General features: G+C 38.7%; 1 protein-coding gene across 5 annotated transcripts in view; it reads left to right on the top strand.

Annotated features, from left to right (window-relative positions):
- Positions 1-22,710, top strand: part of LOC122557331 — a 38,200-nt gene extending 15,490 nt beyond the window's left edge. For all 5 annotated transcript variants that reach the window (XM_043704925.1, XM_043704926.1, XM_043704928.1 and 2 more), the window contains 8 exons: positions 1,549-1,681; positions 2,468-3,443; positions 10,685-10,821; positions 12,956-13,095; positions 14,074-14,228; positions 17,935-18,002; positions 19,285-19,377; positions 21,771-22,710. In XM_043704925.1, coding sequence (XP_043560860.1) covers positions 1,549-1,681; positions 2,468-3,443; positions 10,685-10,821; positions 12,956-13,095; positions 14,074-14,228; positions 17,935-18,002; positions 19,285-19,373 — 1,698 coding nt within the window. In that variant the 3' untranslated portion in view covers positions 19,374-19,377; positions 21,771-22,710. The remainder of the gene's footprint in view (positions 1-1,548; positions 1,682-2,467; positions 3,444-10,684; positions 10,822-12,955; positions 13,096-14,073; positions 14,229-17,934; positions 18,003-19,284; positions 19,378-21,770) is intronic.
- Positions 22,711-23,234: the final 524 nt, after the last annotated feature.

Below are 23,234 nucleotides of genomic sequence, written 5' to 3' on the forward strand. Positions count from 1 at the left end.
ATAGTTACATGTTCCCTAGGATACAAATATAATTCTCTGCTAGGCAAGATATTTGAGGCCACAAGTGGCACAGTGGTTAGCACTGCTGCCTCGCAGCACCAGGGTCCCAGGTTCAATTCCAGCCTTGGGCAACTGTCTATGTGGAGTTTGCACATTCTCCCCATGTCTGCTCCTCGTGCTCTGGTTTCGTCCCACAATCCAAAGATGTGCAGGTCAGGTGAATTGGTCATGCTAAATTGCCCATAATATTAGGTGCATTAGTCAGAGGGAAATGGGTCTGGGTGGGTTACTCTTTGGAGGGTCGGTGTGGACTTGTTGGGCCGAAGGGCCTGTTTCCACACTGTAGGTAATCTAATCAATACTGTTTTCAAAGAGTTAGATATTCTGGTTTTGGGGGCTAAATGAATCAAAGGGTATGAGGAGAAAGTGGGAACAGAGTATTGAGTAGAATGATCAATCATGATCGTATTGAACAGTGGAGCAGATTTGAAAGATTGAATAAGAAATATTCCTTTTTTCTAGGTCTACATATTTGTGATTTTAGCAGTTGTGCAGCGTATCCAGTCAAAGTTAAACACTGATGTAGATGCTTAATTGTACTTAATTATCTTTTGAAACTTAAAATGTGAATACATAGAAATGGCTGTAAACAGGTGACATGGAGTTTATGATCAGGCATTAGAATATAATGAAAACATAAGCATAATGAGAAGGAAGCTATTATGCTCATTCCATGTTTCTTTGACTTTAGGGAATTGCAAAATATATTTTTACTTTCCAGATTATACAGTGATCTTCACAGGGAACATTTCCTAAGAACTACAATAGCTTATCTAATGAAGGATCTGCGTACCGTAGAGAGGGAGGGCAGTGTCAGTGCACCAGAATAAATGATGGGACTGAGCTCTGAGGAGAGATTGAGAAGATTTGTCCTTAATTTCTACAATTTTTAGGTGAAATAGATTCAGAGAAAACAATCTCAGAATAAAGGACAATAGTTCTATATAACAAAAAAATTGTTTAGTCTGCAGGCAGTGAATCTTTGGAATTTTCTCCTCCAGAGTACTGAGGAAGGTCAGACATAAAATATGTTCTGAAAGAAATCAATAAACCGAGAATTATGAGATAGTGTAGGAAAATGTTAAGCTAAATGATCAATCATGATCTCTAAAATGGTGGAAGAGGCTTGAGAGATTGAATGGGGTCAAGATTGGCCTACTCCTGCTGCAATGTTTTAGCAACATTCTGCAAGCTTGGCATTTTGTGCATCTTTGATTCCTTTACCACCTCGGTGATCATGCTTTCAACTGTCCAGACCCTAAGTCCTGAAACTCTTAAACCTGTCTGAGTCTCTACATATATCATGCTTAAGATTTCTAATGGTTAAAACTAACCTCTTTGGCTTGTTCTCTTATCTCCTTATGTGACTCTCTATCACTTTTGTTTGACAGTGTTGCCAAGAAGCACCTTAGGATGCTTTATATGTAGAAGTACAATGGGAATGTGAATTGTTGGTAAAAATTGACTGGTAAAAATATATTTTCACAGGTCAGATTGAATATTCAGAACATTACTTTTAAAGAAGATCTCTGCAAAATTTATGAAGTTGTCTTTGGTCAACTAAGTCAACTATACAATTTAAGTAAAGAATTATACAAAATGTTTCAAGAAACTAAAGCAGGTAAATCCTCATCTGGAACTAAATCTGTAAAATCTCAAATAGTAATCTGCATCAAAAAAAATCTTGCTTTTTCCTAAACTTGTAGGAGGTACACACGAGAAATGTGAATATAAAATCTAGAGACTAGTAATTGATTTTTCATACATTTAAACAAAATAAATAAATTTTATGTTGCATATTGTATTTCTAACTGAGCAAAGATAAAATCTGTACTTGAAAAAAGTTGTTCATTGGTTTGTCAACATTAGCTTTGAAAATTCTTTAACTGTCTGCTTCTTTTTCACTGTCTCACCTTTTTAGTGCTTTCCGATTTAATTGTTAATGATTTAACAAATTGGTTATTATTTGGTTACTCTTAACTTGCCTTAATGTGTTGTACCTCTAAAATCTTTGAGAGGTGTGACACTACAGAAAGTTTTCAAATTAAGACATTCATTTATCTGATATACTAAAATTGGAAATTCAACTTCAAAGCACATTCTAGTCTAATTATTCTTCATACTTGATTACTGGTTTTGGTTGATAGCTGTAAGTTGTCATTTCACATTCTGCAGGGTAATTAGAAGAGTTTAAGTTTGAGATCAGTTATACCAAGTTACTATGTAAACAATTTTTTTCAGAAGCCCTCATAGAAAATTAAAGGAAATTACTTTCCAGTACTTTAAATTGTCAAAGCATATTGATGTGGCATAAATATTTAAAGATCATGCCTGAATTTAACAAAGATTAGATGTTTCTTTGAAGTTACTTTTCTGCTCCTCACTAAGGCCTTATCTACCATCACAGGCATCTTGTTTCAAGTAGGAATTGTGGCAACTGGACAACAGACTGCAACAGAGAAACCTCTTCCTTTTGGAGTTCCTGCTTTTGGTTCTACAAATTATGTTAACGGTTTAGCTCCAGAAGATTTTCCAACAGGTGTTAAACAAAATGTATGTGTACATATTCATGAAGGACCTGGCATCTGTAGTCCAAAGCTTGACATTTCCAAAACAAATACTTCCCGAGTAGTTGGTGCATTTTGTGAGGACATAATATCAGAATCTGAATTGCAAAAATTGCAAAAGAAAGAGCAATCACTAAGGCATTCTAGTGATTGTTCCCCTTTTCTCAACAGTCAGTTTTCAGAAGTGGACCAACCTCCAGAAGAAATTGAATCATCAAATCTATGCAATGAACTCATTGTGGAAACAGTAGCGGACATATTAACTACTGAAAACTCAAGTTGCACAAGCCTGCACTCGAAGCGAGAAGGTCCACATATCCTTTCCAACAAAAGCAAGTCTCTGAATGTTAATCAAACATACATTGTTAGATCGGAATGGGAAGTTTGGGACACTTTTGAATTCCCTACATCGGACAGTGATACTAATTGCTGGGTTAGCCCTGAAAAAGAAAAGACATGTAATGGAAAAGTGCTGATCTCAACTCTTGATGCCATTTCACCTCAAGAACCCTTGAATCCGCATGATATTTTCTGCCTCCCAAATGCAATTGAACAAGTGGCAACCTCAAGAAATTGTGTAGTTTCGCCAGAACAATATGAGAGTTCAAACTGTATGTTGGAACCATTAAATCGGAGTCATTTTTCAAATTCACCATTTGGAAGGGCTATGGAACCACCTGTAGCCAGTGAGATCTCAGAATTCCAGTTTTGTCGGTGGCAGGAGATGGAGATAAGGGTCAGTTATGCAATCGATCCACACTGTTTCTACATTCAGCACGTTGGTAAGGATCTACCAGAACTGATGAGAAAATTCAAGTAAGTACATGAAAGGATTTTCCTACTTTGTGCCGTAAAAGAATCATCCCTTTCGAAAGGGGAGCAAAGTACCACAAGAACAAATTGCCAAGATGCTGAGAGATTAATGAGGCAACAGCAACTCTTAGTTGGTAACACAACACATACGTGGGGTATAGACATAATAGTATTGTTTTTTCTTGCCTCTGACATCAAGGACTGCATCTTGGACTGTCTTTTGATTTAAAATTTACTATATCTCTAAATCCTCTAATATTGCACAAATGGAGTCAACACTGAGTGTTGGATGAAGACAGCAAGAGGCAGGAAATTAATTGGGTCAGGGGACCAGGCATAATTCAGTCCCCATTTTAAAATTATACTTCTGTCCTTTTGATATTATTATAAATACAACCATCTGAATTTATAATAAAAGCTACTAATAAGAGTTTAGCATAATGACATCCTTTTCCATGATACGTCAATGCTTCAATTGGTAAAATAGTGTAATTGCAACATGACAGGGTTTTATGAAAGGGATGTTCATTATAAATTTGGGCAATAAAATTTGTTATATGTAAAGTTGATAAGGAATATGTACAGATTTTATATCTGATTGGTTGATGTGGTAAGTCCAGACCAAACCTATTCAAAGAGCATTCAAGGTGTGGTCTGACCAGTGCCTTGTATAGTTTTAGCAAGATTACTCTAACATTCCATTCCCTTTGATATAAAGGCCAGTAACCTATTTGCCTTTCTTGTTATTTGCTGAACTGTTATGCACTTATTGACAGATAACACTCAGGCTTTGTTAATTTTAAACTTGGTCGTTTTTTTTAAATTATTCATTCATGGGATGTGGGCATTGCTGGCTGGGTCAGCATTCCTAATTGCCCAGAGGGCAGTTAAGAGTCAACCACGTTGCAATGAGTCTAGAGTCATATGTAGGCCAAACCTGGATTTCTGTCCCTAAAAAGACATCAGTGAGCTAGATGGTTCTTTATAGCAGATGATAATGGTTACGTGATCATCTTCAGACTAGATTTTTAAAAATTGAGTTTATATCTTAAAATCTGCATGGTGCGATTTGAACATATGTTTTCAGAACATTCTGGATTACTACACTAGTGACGTTGCCATTACACCACTGCCTCCCCATCGCGAGGAAAAGTTGACTAATCCAGGCATTGTTGAAAAATGAACAACTGAATGGCTGTCACCTACTATGTTGAGTTGAAATAGACACCATGCATGTACATGTTCTTTTCATCTGCAAAGAACTGAGCCCTTTGTATATGTGGCTTCCAATACACACAAGTGCATTACATTGTAAGCCCAACTAATAATCTTAGTTTGATTTTTAGAATACTCCATAGCAACTTGAAGATTAGTCTACAGATAGAGCCACAGTCATACAGCAGGGAAACAAACCCTTTTGCCCAACTTATCTGCATCAACCAAACATCCCTCTCATGATTTTATAAACTTCAATACAGTCACCCTTCAGCATCTGACCCTCTGGGGCATAAAAACCCACCTTCTCCCTATAACTCAAAACCTCCAGTCCCAGCACATTCTTGTAAATCTTTTCTCCATCCTCTCAGTTAAACAACATCCTTCCTATAGAAGGGTGACCAGAATTGTATGCCGTATTCTAAAAGGACCCTGACCAGTGTCCTGTACAGCCACAATATGACATCCCAACTCTTATACTCAATGCACTGAATGATAAAGGCTCACGTGTCAAAAGCTGCTTTCACCCTGCCAGAACCTTACCATTAAGTGTATAAGTCCTACTCTGCTTTGGCTAACCAAAATGCAACACCTCACATTTATCTAAGTTAAACTCCATCTGTCACTCCTCGGCCCATGGCCCAACTAATCAAGATCCAATTGTACTCTGAGGTAACCACCTTCACTGTCCACTACACCTCCTATTTTACTGTCATCTGGAAACTTCCTAACCATACGTCATGTGTTCACTCCAAATCATTTATCCAAAGGAAAAATGGCAGCGTACCCAGCACTGATCCTTGTGGTACGCTGCTGGTCACAGGCCTCAAGTCTGAAAAGCAACCCTCTACCACCATCCTTTGTCTTCTACCTTTGAGCTAGTTCTATATCCAAATAGCCAGTTCTCCATGTATTCTTTGTGATCTAATCTTGCTAAGCAGTCTTTAATGTGGAACCTTGTCAAACGCCTTACTGGAGTCCACATGGATCACACCCACCACTCTGCCCTCATCAATCCTCTGTTATTTCTTCAAAAAACTCAACCAAGTTAGTAAGACACAATTTCCCAAGCACAACACTATGTTGACTGTTCCTAATCAGTCCTTGCCTTTCCAAATACATGTAAATCCTGATCCTCAAGATTCCCTCCAACAACTTGCCCACCACCGATGTCAGGCTCACTGGTTTATAGTTCCCTGGGGTTTCCTCAATACCTTTCGTAAATTTCCTTATAATTGCTTCTCAATTTCCCACTTACAATTGGGGGGCCTGTAATATATATAATATGACCATCCCTCTTTTATTCTTGAATTCCACCCATATATCTTCCAGGAGTATTCTCCCTAAGTACAACTGTAATGTTATCCCTTACCAGAAACGTCACTAGCCCTCCTCTCTTGCCTCCCTTTCTATCCTTCCTTTAGCATCTGTACCCTGGAGCATTAATGTGCCAGTCCTGTCCATCCCTGAGTCATGTTTCTGTAATAGTTATTGTATCCCAATCCCTTGTTCGCAAAGTTCATATGCCTTACTTCAATGCAAGAGGCCTGACAGGTAAGTTCAGTTTAATTTATCAGATTTACCTTGTTCTCTGCCAAGACCATGTCTGTTTTTACTATTCGACTTGCTCCTCTTATGTACTGCACTAGTCTCCAGCCTTTTCTCTTTTCTCTCTATTGCTTTTGTTTCTCTCCTCCTCCCCTGCCCCAACACCGCAAAAGTAGTTTAAAGGCTCCTGAGTAGCACTGGCAAATCTCCCTGCAAGGATATTGGTCCCTTCCAATTCAGGTGGAACCCATTCCTCATATCCAAGTCATTTCTATCCCTGAGGTGATCCCAATAGTTCAAAAATGTGTATCCTTTCCCCTTGCACCAGCTTCTCTAGCCATGCATTCATTTGCTGTATCATCTTATTCCTACTCTCACTCGCATATGGCATCGCTAGTAGTCCAGATATTACTACCCTCGAGGACCTCTCTTTAACCTCCTGCCTAGTTTCCTATGTTCTCTCTCTCATCTCTTTTCCTATCTATGTTGTTGGTACAAGCATGCACAACGTCCTGCTGGTCACTCTTCTCATTCAGAATATTTTGCACCCTTTCGGACATTTTTGACCCTGGCTGGTACCAGGGAGGCAACACACCATCCTGATGTCTCGCTGACGGCCGCAGCAACATCTGTCTGTGATCCAGCCTAGAGAGTCCCTATTACAATTGATCACGTGGAACCTGTCATAGCCTTATTACAGTAGAGGCCCAGTACTGGCAGGCCTCAGTTTTGTATCTGGACCCATTTTGCTTACAGTAAGTCTATTCTTCAGAAAGATTTTTAAACTTCATCAAACTGCCACTTATTCTGAAATTTGAAAAATTCTGAATTCTGAAAACCAGCTGGTCCCGAGCATTTCAGGTAAAGGATTGTGCTCCTGTAACAGCATCTGTTGCTCAAAACTTGCAAATACGGCATAATGACATGGTGATCTAGATTTGCCAATATTGTGTGAATCAGTATTTGTTGAACTTATGAAGTCAGCAACTCACATAGTTGAATTCAGTTTCCAACATGTATGCCCAAATAGATAGTGTTTTTGTGGGATCCCCACTAGACCCAGTGATCTAAAAAAAATCCATGTTGGGTTCCATGAGAGATGTGATGTGACCTTCTATCTCTTGCACATTTCTGATAAATTGAATTTGCAATTGCCTGTAAGAATTTATTTGTCTTAATGGGCTCCATCATGCACTTAAGTTCACATTTGAAATGAGCTCTCTTACCCAGACATTGTTGTTGAACAGTTGTTTAGGGAATTCTGTAATAGTGTCTACCACAAATGTACCTTCACGAGTAAGTATACATGTTAGGATTCCAAAGACCTATGCACTGTAGGGCTGACCTTATCAGTAACCTCATAGGGCTTAAGCTGTTTGTTCATGCTGCTGAAATGGGGTACTTCAAAGCTATCCTTAGAGATAATGGCTATCCTCATCAGATAATTTCTCATTATATATCAAAAAAGCTCATGGAATCTCAGGGTTGGTCTTGAAAAGTGTTCAATCTAGATTAGATTAGAATAGATTACTTAGTGTGGAAACAGGCCCTTCGGCCCAACAAGTCAATACCGACCCGCCGAAGAGCAACCCACCCATACCCCTACACCTAATACTATGGGCAATTTAGCATGGCCAATTCACCTGAACTGCACATCTTTGGACTGTGGGAGGAAACCGGAGCACCCTGAGAAAACCCACGGGGAGAATGTGCAAACTCCACACAGTCAGTTGCCTGAGGTGGGAATTGAACCCAGGTCTCTGACACTGTGAGGCAGCACAGTGGAATACCTTGGAATACCCTGGTGGGGTAATCTCCACAGTTTGAGCAAAGGTGAATCTAGTTGTTTCACGCTACTACGATGCAGGTGCCATACAGATGGAGGGTTGCTTTTCAGATTGGAGGCCTGTGACCACTGGAGTGCCAAAGGATGGGTGCTAGGTCCACTACTTTTCGTCACTTATATGGATGATTTGGATGTGAGCTTAAGAGGTATAGTTAGTAAGTTTGCAGATGACACCAAAATTGGAGGTGTAGTGGACAGCAAAGAAAGTTACCTCGGATTACAACGGGATCTTGATCAGATGAGCCAATGGGCTGAGAAGTGGCAGATGGAGTTTAATTTAGGTAAATGCGAGGTGCTGCATTTTGGGAAAGCAAATCTTAGCAGGACTTATACACTGAATGGTAAGGTCCTAGGGAGCATTGCTGAACAAAGAGATCTTGGAATGCAAGTTCATAGCTCCTTGAAAGTGGAGAAGGCGTTTGGTATGCTTTCCTTTATTGGTCAGAGTATTGAGTACAGGAGTTGGGAGGTCATGTTGTGGATGTACAGGACCCAACTAGTCCTTGTTTGCAAAACATGCAACATAGTGCCTAAATTAAATGTGATTCTGACTTGAACGAAATTTACAAGATAATCCTGAATATGCCAGGACGTATGATGGCAAACAAATTATGATTGTTAATCAGGCTCTCAATATAACACACTTGTCTGTAATGGTAGCTATATATTAAATCACAATACCCTGTTATTTGCTGACAGAACATGTCCACACACTGCACCTGTAACAAAACAGGTGACAGCCACTCACTGTTCCATTTTTACAGGTCACTGCCCGAACTAATCAAAGTCAACCTGTCTGCTTTAAAATCTAACAAGTCTAACTGTTATCTGTCAATCAGCATCAATGGGTACATTGTCCATGAAAACTCATCTACCTATCAAAGGTCCACTTGCCAACTAATCAGCATTCTCCTCTTACAGTATAAATGCTTGTTTTCTCCTTTAATTTATATTGTTGCAAAATGTCCAGCTGAGTGCAAGAATAGATGCTTTGATACAATGTATTTTTTTTCAACAATACTGAAGTTCAGTTAGAACCAAATAACCATGGACAAAAAAGCTAAACTCAAGAAGTGAGGGTGACTGCCCTTGAGGTCAAAACAGCAATTGACCACATAATACATCAAGGAGACCCCAGCAAAACTGATTTTGACAGCAAATTTGGCAAAATACTCCACTGGTTGCAGTCATAGCTAGCACGGTGGAAGATCGTTGTGGTTGTTGAAAGTCAGCCATAAGACATTTCCCCAAGTAGCCTATAGTAGTGTCAGCTGCTTCTGTATCCCTTTCCTCCATCATAAGTTCAGAGCTTGGGATACTAGCTTTTGATTACATAATGTTTTGTACCAGTTGAGACTCCTTAGTTACTGATGCAGTCAATATCCAAATACAAGATGTAGAGGACTTTCGGGTTTGGGCTGATGAGTTTCAAATAGCATTCAGGACACACAAGTGCCAGGCAATGGCAGTCTCTAATAAGAGAATCTAACTGTTACTCTTTGACATTCAGTGGCTGAATCATTGCTGAGTCGCCCACTATCAACTTCCTGGTGGTTACCATTGACAAGAAACTGATCTGGGCCAGCCATGTACAAATGGTAGTAACAAGAGCAGATAAGAGGCTGGTAATTTTGCAATGAGTAATCCACCTGACTCCTCAAAGCTTGTCCATCATCTACAAGATGCAAGTCAGGAGTGTGATGGAATGATTCCTACTTGTCTAGATGAGTGCAGCTCCAACAGCATTCAAAGAAGCTTAGTACTATCCAGGATAAAATAGCCTGCTTAATTGGCACTATAGCCATCACATTCAACAGTCACTCTCTATCATCAACATTGCAGTGTCAGTACCATGTACAACTTGCATCACATCAACTCCCCAAAGCTTGTCGACAGCATTTTGCAAACTTGTGACCTGTGCCACCTAGAAATATAAGCTGATATGTGAGGACATCACAGCTGCAGGTTCTCTCCAAACCACACACCATCCTGACTTGGAACCATATTGCTCATCCCTTCACTGTTATTGAATCAATCCTGGAACTCCTTAATATCACACACAGTATGCCAATAGCCCAAGGACTACAGTGTTTTAAGGAGGCTGCTCTACACCATCATCTCAAGCAGTTAGGGATGGACAATAAATACTGGCTTAGCCAGTGATGCCCACATCTTTTTTAAATTAATTTTAAAGAAAATTATTGGCTCCCAACCCAAATGAAATTTTGTATATGTTTGCAAGCAAATGTGCTAAGTTAGAGGTTGCATGGTCTGCAGGAAAACACAAATGAGTCTTTGGTTTGGATTTCAGGCCATGGATATGACCAGAATTCCTGAGGTTTTTAGTAGACTTATTATACTGGATGAAAAAATAGGTAAATAAGTTATTTCTCCAGCATGGACTAAGCCACCTGCCTCAATTCAAAGATAGCATTTTACCATCCAACAAAGTGAGAATGAAAAATGCTGAAGTATGCTTAGATTCTGTCACTTGCAAAATCCCAATATCTATAACTATGGCTTTTTTTGAGACCACAATTATTCTGTTCTGTGGATTCACCATGCTATCCATTTCCTCCTCACCAGCTGAGCCAATTACCAAAACTAACATTTGGGTTGTATTTTTTTATTGCAGCATTGAGTGCTCAAGGAATTCTGCTACATTGAGTTCCATCCCTATGATCAACTCCTACGTGTGTGCTTGGCTCCCTGAAAACAAGCAGTGGTATCGGTCTCGTGTGATCAGAATTGTGGGGGATGTAGCAACACATGGTATGCACATAGGCTGTATGCCAATTGAGCTAGAAAACGTATTACAAATTGGAATGAAATAAGTGGACATTGAAGACAAGAAAGTACAAATCTTATGGTTTCAAGTAATTTTTTTGTCAACGTGCAATTCATACTTTTTGATGGGGTAAAAGGATAGCATAAGTGGTCTTTCTTTCAAAAACAAAAAGAGAAATTGCTGGTAAACTGAGCAGGCAATATCTGTGGAGAGTAGGTAGAGGTAACATCTTGGGTCTGCTAGCCCCTCAGGACAGTCTTTCTTCATGTGAGAATCTAACTGGCCAGTCATTAACATTTATATATATTCACTTTTCAGAGGTCCTAACCCATGCAATTATAGCATAAAACAATCCCAGCTGAAATTGGCCAAATCGTTCAATGTGTTGTTACATAGTTTCATAGTAATAGAATATGAGCAGGCCAGTTGGTCCGTCAAGCCTGCTCCGCCACTCCTTAAGATCATGGCTGAACAATCCATCATCTCAGCTCCTCCTACCTGCATTATCCCCATAACCCTTAATTTCCCTACCATGCAACTGTGTCTTGAATATTTTTAATGAAGCTGCCTGCTTCCTTGGACAGAGAATTCCATAGATTCAGCACTCTCTGGGAAAAGCAGTTCCTCCTCATCTCTGTCCTAAATGTACTCTCCCTAATCTTGAGGCCATGTCCCCTAGTCCTAGTCTGACCCACCAGTGGAAACAACTTGCCTATCCATTTCATAATTTTATATGTTTCTATAAGATCCCTTCTCATTCTTCTGAATTCTAGCGAGTACAGTCCCGAGGGCTCAACCTCTCCTTATAGGGTAACTCCCTCATCTCTGGAATCAACCTGGTGAGCCTTCTCTGCACCGCCTCCAAGCCAGTATATCTTCCCTCAAGTAAGGAGACCAGAACTGTGTACAGTACTCCAGTTGCAACCTCACTAATACCTTGGTGAAAGTGGGTACTACACATGCTGGAGATTAGAGTCAAGAGATGAGAGATATTGACTCACCAATACCTTGCACAATTGCAGCAGAACCTCCCTGCTATTAAATTCAATTCCTCTAGCAATGAAAGCCAATATTCCATTTGCCCTCCTGATTACCTGTTACGCCTGCAAGTCAACTTCTAGCAATTAATGTATGAGCACTCATACGTCCTTCTGCACAACAGCATTCTGCAATCTTGTACCATTTAAATAATACTCTGACTTAATACTTCTACTTCCAAAATGGATAACCTCACATTTACAGCATTGTACTCCATCTGCCAGACCCTTGCCCACTCACTTAACCTATCTAAATCTCTCTGCAGATCCTCCACATCCTCTGCACAGTTTGCCTTAGCACTCAGTTTGGTCCTCATCAGCAAACCTGGATATGTTACACTCTGTCTCCTCTACCAAATCATTTATATGTATCATGAACAGCTGTGGGCCCAATATCGACCCCTGTGGTGCCCCGCTCATCATTGGTCTCCAACTAGAGAAACACCTATTTATCCCAACTCTCTGCGTTCTATTGGTTAACAATTCCTCTATCCATGCTAGTACATTCCCCACAACTCCATGCATTCTTATCTTATGGATGATTCTTTTATGCGGCACCTTATCCAACGCTGTCTGGAAATTCAAGTATACAACATCTACCTGTTCCCCACCATCAACCGTGCTTGTTACATCCTCAAAGAGCACCCATAAGTTTGTCACCCATAACACTTCCCTCCTTGAATCCATGCTGCATCTGCCTGATGGAACCCTTTCCATCCAGAAGTCTCACTATTTCTTCTTTAATGATCACCTCCCACATTACATGCTGAGTCAGTAGCAGGTAGTAAAGTTTTAGTAAAGTTTTAGGAATGTGAAACATTGGGTTAGCTTGACATACCAATTGTGTTCCTGAAGCTCTAATACAACCTATTAAAAGCTTTGATTATCCACTTGGGTAAAATTTACATAAATCGTAAATGAGCTTAGTCATTTACGATACACCAACTTTAAGACCAATATATTTTCAGCAACTTATTGAAAAGCTGTTTCCCTCTGAATCGAGCAGTCTGTTTGCATTCATTTTTTGAAAGATAGATTCACATCAAAGAGATAAATTCTTAACTTTGACATTGTTTTGCAGGTGATCATCAACACCTTCTACTGGAAGTGTTATGTGTAGATTATGGATTTTCTGCTTGCCTTTCATTAAGTTATTTAAAACCTCTTCCTCCAGCATATTGTGTCCTTCCCCAGCAAGCATTGTGTGTGTCTTTAGCAAACGTAAGTATATAGGGATGTGAAGTTTACTAAAATTCTTAACATAGAGGGTTTTATTATACCTAATAAAACCAAGACCAATGATGCTGTTTAAGCCCTTTTTTAGCTTTAATGTATACCAGATGAACTAAAACTTATTAAATGCTAAATTTAGAAGCTTGGGTGTTGCAAGTGTGCTGCACCAGTGCTCAGTGCCTTGGGCATGATAGAATATAACTTGATTGATATTGACTGCTGCTTCTTCCCACAAACAAGTTCTCCCTACTCATTATCTTTGAGACACTTATTCTCAGTAACAAAACGAGCATTTTAAAAATTGAAACAGAACATGGCATAAATAGTGTAGTTTCTATAATGAAATAAGTTTTCATAATTAGACCATGAGAAGATCTTGTGGTGCAATGGTAAAAGCCCTCCATTAAAATCCTACTTCTGTACTGGAAGGAAGGTATATTCATGATGTAGCTAAACAGGTTGATTATTAGCCTGCAAATCCTTCCAATATATATGATGGCATTAAGGGCATAGATGGCAAAGACGAAGCACTACAGTATTTTGCCAAACATAATCATAAACCATTCTGATGGGAGTCTGTGGTCACCTGTGTCCTTTTATGACATGGGACCTGAAGAGAGGGACTATGGCAGTCCATAGACATCCATAATGTGTAGTGCTTTTTTAACTCAACTGTTAAGCTTATCAGGTGCTGACAATGATATACCAATTTGTCCACATTGCACTGTAAAATATAAGTTTAACAATGAGCATATGTTAGATTTAAAAGATGAAACAGACACATTTTTGGTCTCTCAAGGGATGTGTGAAATTGGAGTTGAGGAAGAAGACCAGCAATTATTGTTCTGAATGGTTTGGTGTGCTTCGGAGACCACAGGAGTTCCTATGGTCTTATGTTGAGCTTAGTTGGGAATTGAGGTGGTGGGTACAGAATGCAAACAAAACAATATCTTCTCAAATTTGCAGGTTTCTCCAATGCATGGTGTGACCTGGTCCAGATCAGAGATAAACTGGTTCAAGAAGTCTGTGAAAAACAAAACATTTTTTGCAAGACTTTATCAAAAAGCGAACATTATGACGGTGGCACTTTTCAGTGAAAGAGGGAAAATAGGGATCATGAGGTATGCTGGCAAGGCATCCATATATGCTTTTTGACTTGTGATGTTCTTATCTTAATTAAATATATGTTTTATTTTAAGTCGTACTAATGAGACCAGGTAAAAGTGTGTTTCTTTATGCATGAACCACTTATGCCCAATGTGTCTCTTTATCCAGACTAACTGAACCTGCATGATAATCTTAAAACAAATCTGAATTAGGACTTCCAAGTCCCTTTGTCCTTCAGATTTCTGAAACCTTTCCATGTTTAGAAAATAGTTAGCACCTCTATTCTTCCTACCAAAGTACATAACCTCACACTTACCCACACTGTATCCCATCACTTTGTATACTTGTTCTTGAAACTTAAACTGAAAGCTCTCCCCATGCTTAAGCTTTTCCATACTTTTCCATGCAATTGAATCCCCCCTATCTTCACTAATCAGTTTTAAACTCTATCCACAACCTGAGTTATGCGATTGGCAACCTATTCAACCTCTCCTCAATCTGAAGACAATCCTTCCATAACTGGAATCAACTTAGTGCATCTTCTCTGGACTGCCTCCAGTTCTGCTATTACCTTTGATAAGGGGATCAAAATTGCTCACAGTATTATTGGTGTGCTCTAATTTTAGTAGATCCTTTCTATGTTTGTATTCCACTTCTTTTGAAATAAAAGCCATCATTCTATTTGCCTTGCTTATTACCTGCTGCCTTGTATGCTACCTTTTTGTGAATTTTGCATGAGGACTCCAAAGTCCTCCTTTCACTCACGTCAACTCAGCTTTTCACGCATACTAATATACTGCCCCCAAAATTCTGTCTAATCTCTTATTTTATTAAGTAGCCTAATGTGTAACACCTTATCAAAGGACTTCTGGAAATCCAAATATATTATATCCAATTTATCAATCATGTTTGTTGCTTCCTCAATTGTAATAAACGTAACTTCCCCTTCATGAAACCAGATGATGTCACTTGATATTACTACCTATGTTTTAAATGCTCTGCTTTTGCATCCTTTATAATAGACTCTAACATTTTCCCAGTAACAGATGTTAAGCTAACTGGGCTATAGTTACCTGTTTTTAGTCTCCTTCCCAGTTTGAATGAGGATATTACATTGACAGTTTTCCAATCCTTCAATATCTTTCAAGAACCTCTTGATTCTTGAAAGATTCTTAACCAGCGCATCCACTATCTCTGTAGCTACTTCTTTTGGTGTCCTAGGATGCATACCATTGGTCATGACGACTCATCAACCCTCAACCCATGAGTTTCCTTAACATACTTTCTCTAGTGATAGGACATAAATCCAACAACTTTCTCCTTTTACCCTTTGATTATTGAATATTTCTGGAATACTGTTACTGTCTTCTACCACGAATACAGGTGCAAAAGTATTTATTCAGCTTCTCTACCATTTCCTTATTCTGTGATTTCACTGCCTCATTCTATTAGGAGTTATCGTTATCGTTGACCTCTCCTTTTTACAGATTCAAATAAGCTCTTACTATCTGTCTAATTATTACTTGCAAGCTTACCCCAAAGTTTATTTTCTCCCTCTTTATTATGTTAGTCATTTTTTATTAGTTTTTAAAACTTTCCCAGTTCTCTAGCGTAGCACTAATCTTTGCCACATTGTATGATTTTCTTTCTTAAAACTTGATGCTATTCTTATCTTCCAAGGTTAACCATTGTTGTTTTTTCCCCTTCCTAGAATTCTTCTCACTGGTACATATCTTTGTTTTGAGCAATAACCTATTTTCTCAAAAGTCTGCCATTGTTCTTTGACCATCTTTGCTGGTAATCTCCTTTTCCTATCCATGCCAACTTGTTCTCCTTTAACACAGTTAGTTCTGACTGAACTTTCTTACACTCAAACTGCATGCTATATTCTATAATGTTATGGACACTGTTTTATAGATGATCTTTTAGTCTAAAGTAATTTATTGAAGTTCATTTCACATTACCAGGTCTAAAATATTTTCATCCCTGGTTGGATCCAAAACACATTATTCCAAAAACTGTTCTGAATATACCAAGAATTCCTACTCATGGCTACTGTCAATTTTATTTTCCCAATCTACATAAGTGTTAAAATCACCCTTGATTGCCTGTTCTACATGTATTCTCTGTCCTATAGTATAGCTGTCACTAGGGGGGCTATAGACTACTTTCACCATTGTTTTCACCCCTTGTTATTTCTTATCTCGATCCATATGGATTATACATATTTTAATTCTTGCTATTGTAACCTATCCTATATTAACAAAGCTACCCCTTCAGACTTTCCTTCCTGCCTGTCCTTTCAAAAAGTCACATACCCCTGGATATTTTGTTCCCAACTTTGATCAGCTTGTAACCCTGTCTATAAGATCATACCCTTTAGCCTCATTTGCGCCTTTAGCTTCTTTATTTATTTTGCTCCACATCCTACATGTATTGAAATAAAGAGCCAATAAAATGTTGTCCATTAACTGCTGTTTTTGTGTGTATATATACTCAATCCCCTCCTGTCCCATTCAGAGTATCATTATCCAAATAGCTCCCAAACTAATATATCCTTTTGATTTGTAAACTGACATTTCTACTTTGCACACATCTCCATTCCAGCCCCTCTAATTATTTTAAAGCCCTTGCTATGGCTATAGTTATTCGATTTGTCAGGACACTGGTCTCAGTAGGTGCAGTGATTGTAACAAGGTCGTAGAGCCGTAAGCAATGAAACAGGCCCTTCGGTCCAACTTGTCTATGCCATCCAGATATCCTAACCGAATCTAGTCCCATTTGCCAGCACTTGGCCCATATCCCTCTAAACCCCTTCTATTCATATACCTATCCAGATGCTTTTTAAATGCTGTAGTTGTACCAGCTCCCACCACTTCCGCTGGCAGCTCATTCCATACATGCACAACCCTTTGTGTAAAAAAGTTGCCTCTTGGGTCCTTTTTATATCTTTCCCCTCCTCACCCTGAAACTCAAGTTCTGGACTTACCCACCCGAGGGAAAAGACCTTGTCTATTTATCCTATCCATGCCCTCATGACTTTATAAACCTTTATAAAGTCACTCCTCAGCCTCTGACACTCCAGGGAAAACAGCCCCTGCCTATTCAGCCCCTCCCTCTGGTTTCACACTCTAACCTTAGCAAGATCCTTTTAAATCTTTTCTGAACCCTTTCAGTTGAAACTCATGGGATATGAGTTTCCTGATTGGGGCTGTTAATCTTGTCCAATTAGGGAACCCTGACTGATATGTGAAAAGGATAAGTGTCAGATACTGACACTCTGATGTCTGACACTATGAGGCAGTACCATAGTCACAGATTGTTTGTGAATAAATAAACGGTGACTTGACGATGAGATAGTGGCCTCTTTGGAGTTACTTCAGTATGGGTCAAGTGAAACCCTTTGGAACCGCTCTTTTCTACCCCAATAACAATGCCATTATCCCATGAACTGAAACATTCTATCCACATCAATCTTTGAGCTACACATTTAACTCATTGATTTTTAACCCTATGCCAGTTTACCTGAAGAACGGAGTATGTGGTGAATAAAGAGCCATTATCTCAGGTATAATCTCTCTCTTTTTCACAGTGCTGTATAATTTTAGTCCAGTTTCATTTAACAGTCAAAAGTTACAAAGCCTATACAGCATAAGTTCTCTTTCTTTAACTTTGTTAGTTTAGTTTGTTGTTCTTGTTTAAACATTTTATTTCCTGTAGGAGAGGATCTAAGCTTTCCCAAAGGATGGTAGCGGCTGGGCTTGCAAGATATTCAGAAGGTAATTGTGGTAAGTGTTACAGCCCGTGGGTTAAATAACGTCAAAAATGCTTCCTGTATGAAATTTCAAAAGAATAACAATTCCATTTGCGGAAGTGAACTTTAACTTCGACAGTTTTCGCTTTTGTAAAAAATGCCACGTGTATTCTTGCCTCACCATCACATGCTGTAAATCAGTATTGGTTACCCATATAACATTTTTAGTGTATAATACCATTATTCATCTGACCACCCATTTTTGCTCCTTTCACAAAGGCCACTGTTAATGTAGGTAAAGTGCACTTCCCATCAGAGGTTTTTATAAAGTGGCAGCATTTTACTATTCCTAATTACAAGAGTACTAATATACATTGGCGCACATCTGCTATTGCTCCAGCTAAGATCAGCTAACTGCAAAGATTATGGTTTGAACAAGAGATCTTATTGTTCAGTATGGCCTTATTATTTTCTGTATCAACAACAATTTGGATTTATACAAATATATACTATATAAATTAGTAAAACATCCCTGATGCTTCACACAGATTTATTAAATAGTATTTGACACAGAGCAAAGTAAAGGGGTGGTTAAAGGACAGTTGAGCAGTAGCTTGCTGAGAGGTGTGTTTAAGGAGTATAATAAAGAAGGAAAAGGAAGGAAAGATATGAAAGAAAATTCTAGTCCTTAGAAGTTGTTGGTTGAAAGAATGGAGCAATTAAAATTAGGGGAAACACATGATGCCATAATTGCAAAGGTTCAGATATCTTGGAGGCTAGTGGAGCTGGCGCAGGGAAGATCTTGGCCATGGATGGATTTGAAAACAAGATTAAAAATTGCAGAATTGAGGCAGTGTCAGACTACGTCAACAAGCAAAGGGGTAATAAGTGAACAAGAGATGTGACTTTGGATATAGATAGCAATATTTTAGTGAGTTCAGTTTTGTGGAGTTTGGAATTTGTGGGTCTAATTAGAAGAGCATAGATAACCTACAGATAACAAAGATATTGATGCAAATTTCAACAGCAGATGAGCAAAGTCAGGTGATGTTACAAGGGTAAAATAAGGCAGTCTTGTTTATAGAGTGGACTGTGTGGTTGCAAGATTATCTCTGGTCAACTTCAACATTAAGGTGTGAATGTACTGGTTCAGCAATCAACCACTCGGATACAAGGGTAAACTGTTATTCAAATCTACACTACATTGCATTAATTTTTTTTTCCTGAATATTAATACTATTATTGTTTTCATGGTTCCATAGCATAGTGGAAAAACAACTTAAGGGTGACTTTTTTGTTTTTGATTTGTCTTAAAGCTTCACCCAAAACTGGAGCAAGTATTCCGCTGTACTGGAAACAACGTCTCGTACAGTTACTGTCACAACCAACTAACTTGAGAAAATGACTAGGTATGTTCCAATGTGCAGTGATTGTATAGATAATCAGAAGCTGGAGATGTTACTGCTAGTAAAATGTCAGGTAGTTCAGATAGTGTTCTAGGACAACATTTGTCCCTAATGAGTGGCACTAGAATCCAGTGCCCTAATTTTAGCTTTCAGTGCACTCTTCAAAATTTTACCTATAAATGAAATATGAAATGTATTTTTTAAAAAGATGCAGCAACAAATTCTGGGATTATAAACCTCATGAATGATTATTCTCAGTGTAAGAGTATTGTACTAAATTTACGGTGGAAGATAATTTGAACTTGCCATTAGTATTAAGACTAAGGAATACAGAGAAAGAATTAATTACCATCAACATCCCTAGAGAAGTGATATTAAACAAACTAATGCAGCTAAAATAAATCCCCTGGCCCTAATGGTTTACATCCAAGAATCCTAAAAGAAGTAGCTATAGAGTTGGTGGATGCATTGGTTGTAGTTTTCCAAAATTCCTTGGATTCTGGCAAAGTGCCAGAAGATTGAAAACCTACCATTGTGGTATCTCTATTCAAAACAGGAGGGAGGCAAAACTATTTAAACCAATTCGCCTAACGTCTATTGTTGGAAAAGTATTGGAATCAGTCATTAAGGAAGTAATAGCAGAGCATTTGGAAAATCAAATCTAATCAAGCACAGTCAACATGGTTCCTGAAAGGGAAATCATGCCTGACCAATTTATTAAAATTTTTTGAGGAACTCAACCAGAGAAAATCGAGGGGAACCAGTAGGTGTGTTGTATTTGGACTTCCAGAAGGTGTTCTACAAGGTTTTTAGAGGTAGTCTATTGGCATGGATAGTGAATTCACTAGTGAATAGGAAATAGCGAGTGCAAATAAGGGGTTCTTTTTCAAGTTAGTGAGGTGTGACCAGTGCAGTTCCACAGGGATCAGTAACAAAAATAGTGATTTATGGAAAAGCTCAGCAGATCTAGCAGCATCTGAGGAGATAAATCAGGGTTGACGTTTCAGGTTGATTGACCCTTCCTCTGAACGGAGGGTTGGTGTGGACTTGTTGGGCCCAATAGCTTGTTTTCACATTGTGGGAATTCTATGAATGTATTGTCACCAGATTTGTACAGGTCACAAAAATAGGTGGAAAGGTAGGTTGTGAGAGGGATGTAAACAGTTTACAAGAGATATTGTTAGGTTGAGTAAGTGGGTAAAATATTAACAAACTGAGTATTTGGGAAAATATGAAGCTGTTTATTTGGAAGGAGCAATAAAAGAACAAAATATTATTTAATGGAGAAAAACTGCAACACAAAGTGACTTGAGGGTACTTGTGCACAAAACACAAAGCTAGGGTACAGCAGGTAATTGGGAAAGTTAATGGAACGTTGGCCTTGAATTCAAGGGGTTCGGGGCATGAGAGTGAGGAAGTGTTACTGTAACTGTACAAAGTATTGCCGATGCTATACCTCAACTACTTTGAGCAGTTCTGGTCAGTTTTTAAGGAAAAACATTATTTCATTGGAGGCAGTTCAGAGAATATCCACTAGGATTGATGATCCCTGGTATGGAGGGATTGTCTTGTGAGCAAAGGCTAAACAGGTTGGGACTCTACTCACTGGAGTTCAGAAGAATGTAAGGTGATCGCATTGAAATATACAGGATTAATAAGGGCCTTTACAGGGTAAATGTAGAGTATGTTTCCCCTCATAACAGAATCTAGTACCAGAGGGCATGGTATCAAAATTAAGGAATGGCAATTAAAGATTGAGATGGGGAAGAATTTTTTCTGAGATGTGAGTCTTTGGAATTTCTAACAAAATTATGAGGGGCATGGATAGGATAAATAGACAAAGTCTTTTCCCTGGGGTGGGGGAGTCCAGAAATAGAGGGCATAGCTTTAGAGTGACAGGGAAAAGATATAAAAGAGAACTAAGGGGCCACGTTTTCACACAGAGGGTGGTACGTGTATGGAATGAGCTGCCAAAGGAAGTGGTGGAGGCTGGTACAATTGCAACATTTGAAAGGTAGTTGGATGGGTAAATGAATAGGAAGGGTTTGGAGGGATATGGGCTGTGTGCTGGCATGTGGGACTAGATTGGGTTGGGATATCTGGTCGACATGGACAGGTTGGACCAAAGGGTCTGTTTCCATATCGTACATCTCGATGACTCTGTGACTCTACATATGTAAGGCTGAGAGATTCTTGATGCAGTAAGGGAATCAAAGGTTTTGGGGAAAGAGCAGGAAAGTGGATGTGAGGAATGTCATAATGGCCTACTCCTGCTTCAATTTCGAGCAGTCTTAAATAACAGTTGTAATATAAAACTGTACAACTAAATATTTAATGTATTAGTAGAGAAATTTGAACTTTTTAAAAAATTATCTTTTTTCCTTTGCATGGTCTAGACATTGTTGAATTTGAGTTTGGCATCAAGAAAGGCTCAAGAAGAGAACCTGAATTGCTCGGCATTTCTTCATTTCCAGCTTGGAATTTGGATTCAGTTGGCAGTATACCAGTCAATGGATTGCCATAAGATTCTTTTGAGTATTACATGAACACATTATACAATCTATTTATTGGCAAAACTTGATCAAAATTTTAGAATAGAATGCAGAGATGGAAAACACATTGAACTGTAACTGTTTTCTCAAAGACAGTTAGAAATGAGCAACAAATGGCTCACATGATAAAAGTAAAAAATGTTACTGAAGAATAATAGTTAGATTTATGCTTTAGAGTACTTGATGCCATCGACTATTTCACTGTCAATACAAATATTGATTTGGTGTAGTTATGATTGGTTTGATGTTACCTTAATTTTTTAATGCCAGTTGGGTCATTTTTGGTAGCAGCAGCTTGTTCTTGAACACATTAATGTGTTAATTTTGTGCTGCAAAGTCACATAGAATTATGCAGCAACTCAACTATGACATGACTTTGTTGGTATTTATCCTCCAGACATTAGTCTTTCCAGATACTCTGCTTGCTCTGTTCTTCTAGCTATTTTATTTTTCAGCTTCACAACACTGACTTTAAAAAAAAAACTTTCCCTGTGAATTTACTCATTTATCAACTGAAACCATTTGTTTCTGTCTACTCTGTCCTATCAAACTGTCCTCTTGTTTTCTTTTAAAACAAAAAGGCCTGAATTTTTAAGTCTTAAGAATTATATTCCTTGTAATAGGCAGAATCCTAGTAATAACAATGCACGTTTTATTTGTCCCATGTTTACCATAATCTGGAGTTCAATACTACTCTTGAATACAAAATTCTAGAATCCCTACAGTGTGGAGTAGGCCATTTGGCCCATCGAGTCCACACCGACCCTCCGAAGAGCATACCATACCACCCCCACCCCACTTACCCTATCACTCTGCGATTCTCATGGCTAATCCAGCTAGCTTACACATTTCTGGACACTATGGGCAATTCAGCATGACCAATCTAGCTAACCTGCATATTTTTGGATGGTCTTACTATTGAGGTGCACAGGTACATCTCAATTTTAACATTCTGTATCTCTCAGTATAAAACTCAGTATTCCATTAACTTTATTATGGCCTTGAGCTGTTTTCTTTGTTGCTGTAAGTACTCAAATCTTCCTAATTGATCCCAATTTTTAACATTCTCCCAATAACCAACCAGTGCTGTAAAGAATCAAACAGGCCCTTTAGCCCACCATGATTTTACCAACCAACAAACACAACAATACACTCATCCCATTTACCTGCACTTGGTCCATAGCCTACAGTGCAATGACATTTTAAGTACTCATCCAGATGCTTAAATGTTGCTAGAATATTTGTCTCCACTTCCCTTTCAGACACCAGGTTCCATACATCTACCAACCTCTGGGTGAAAAAGCTTTA

Source organism: Chiloscyllium plagiosum, chromosome 15 (assembly GCF_004010195.1).
Source record: "Chiloscyllium plagiosum isolate BGI_BamShark_2017 chromosome 15, ASM401019v2, whole genome shotgun sequence".
In the NCBI taxonomy this organism is placed as follows: domain Eukaryota; kingdom Metazoa; phylum Chordata; class Chondrichthyes; order Orectolobiformes; family Hemiscylliidae; genus Chiloscyllium; species Chiloscyllium plagiosum.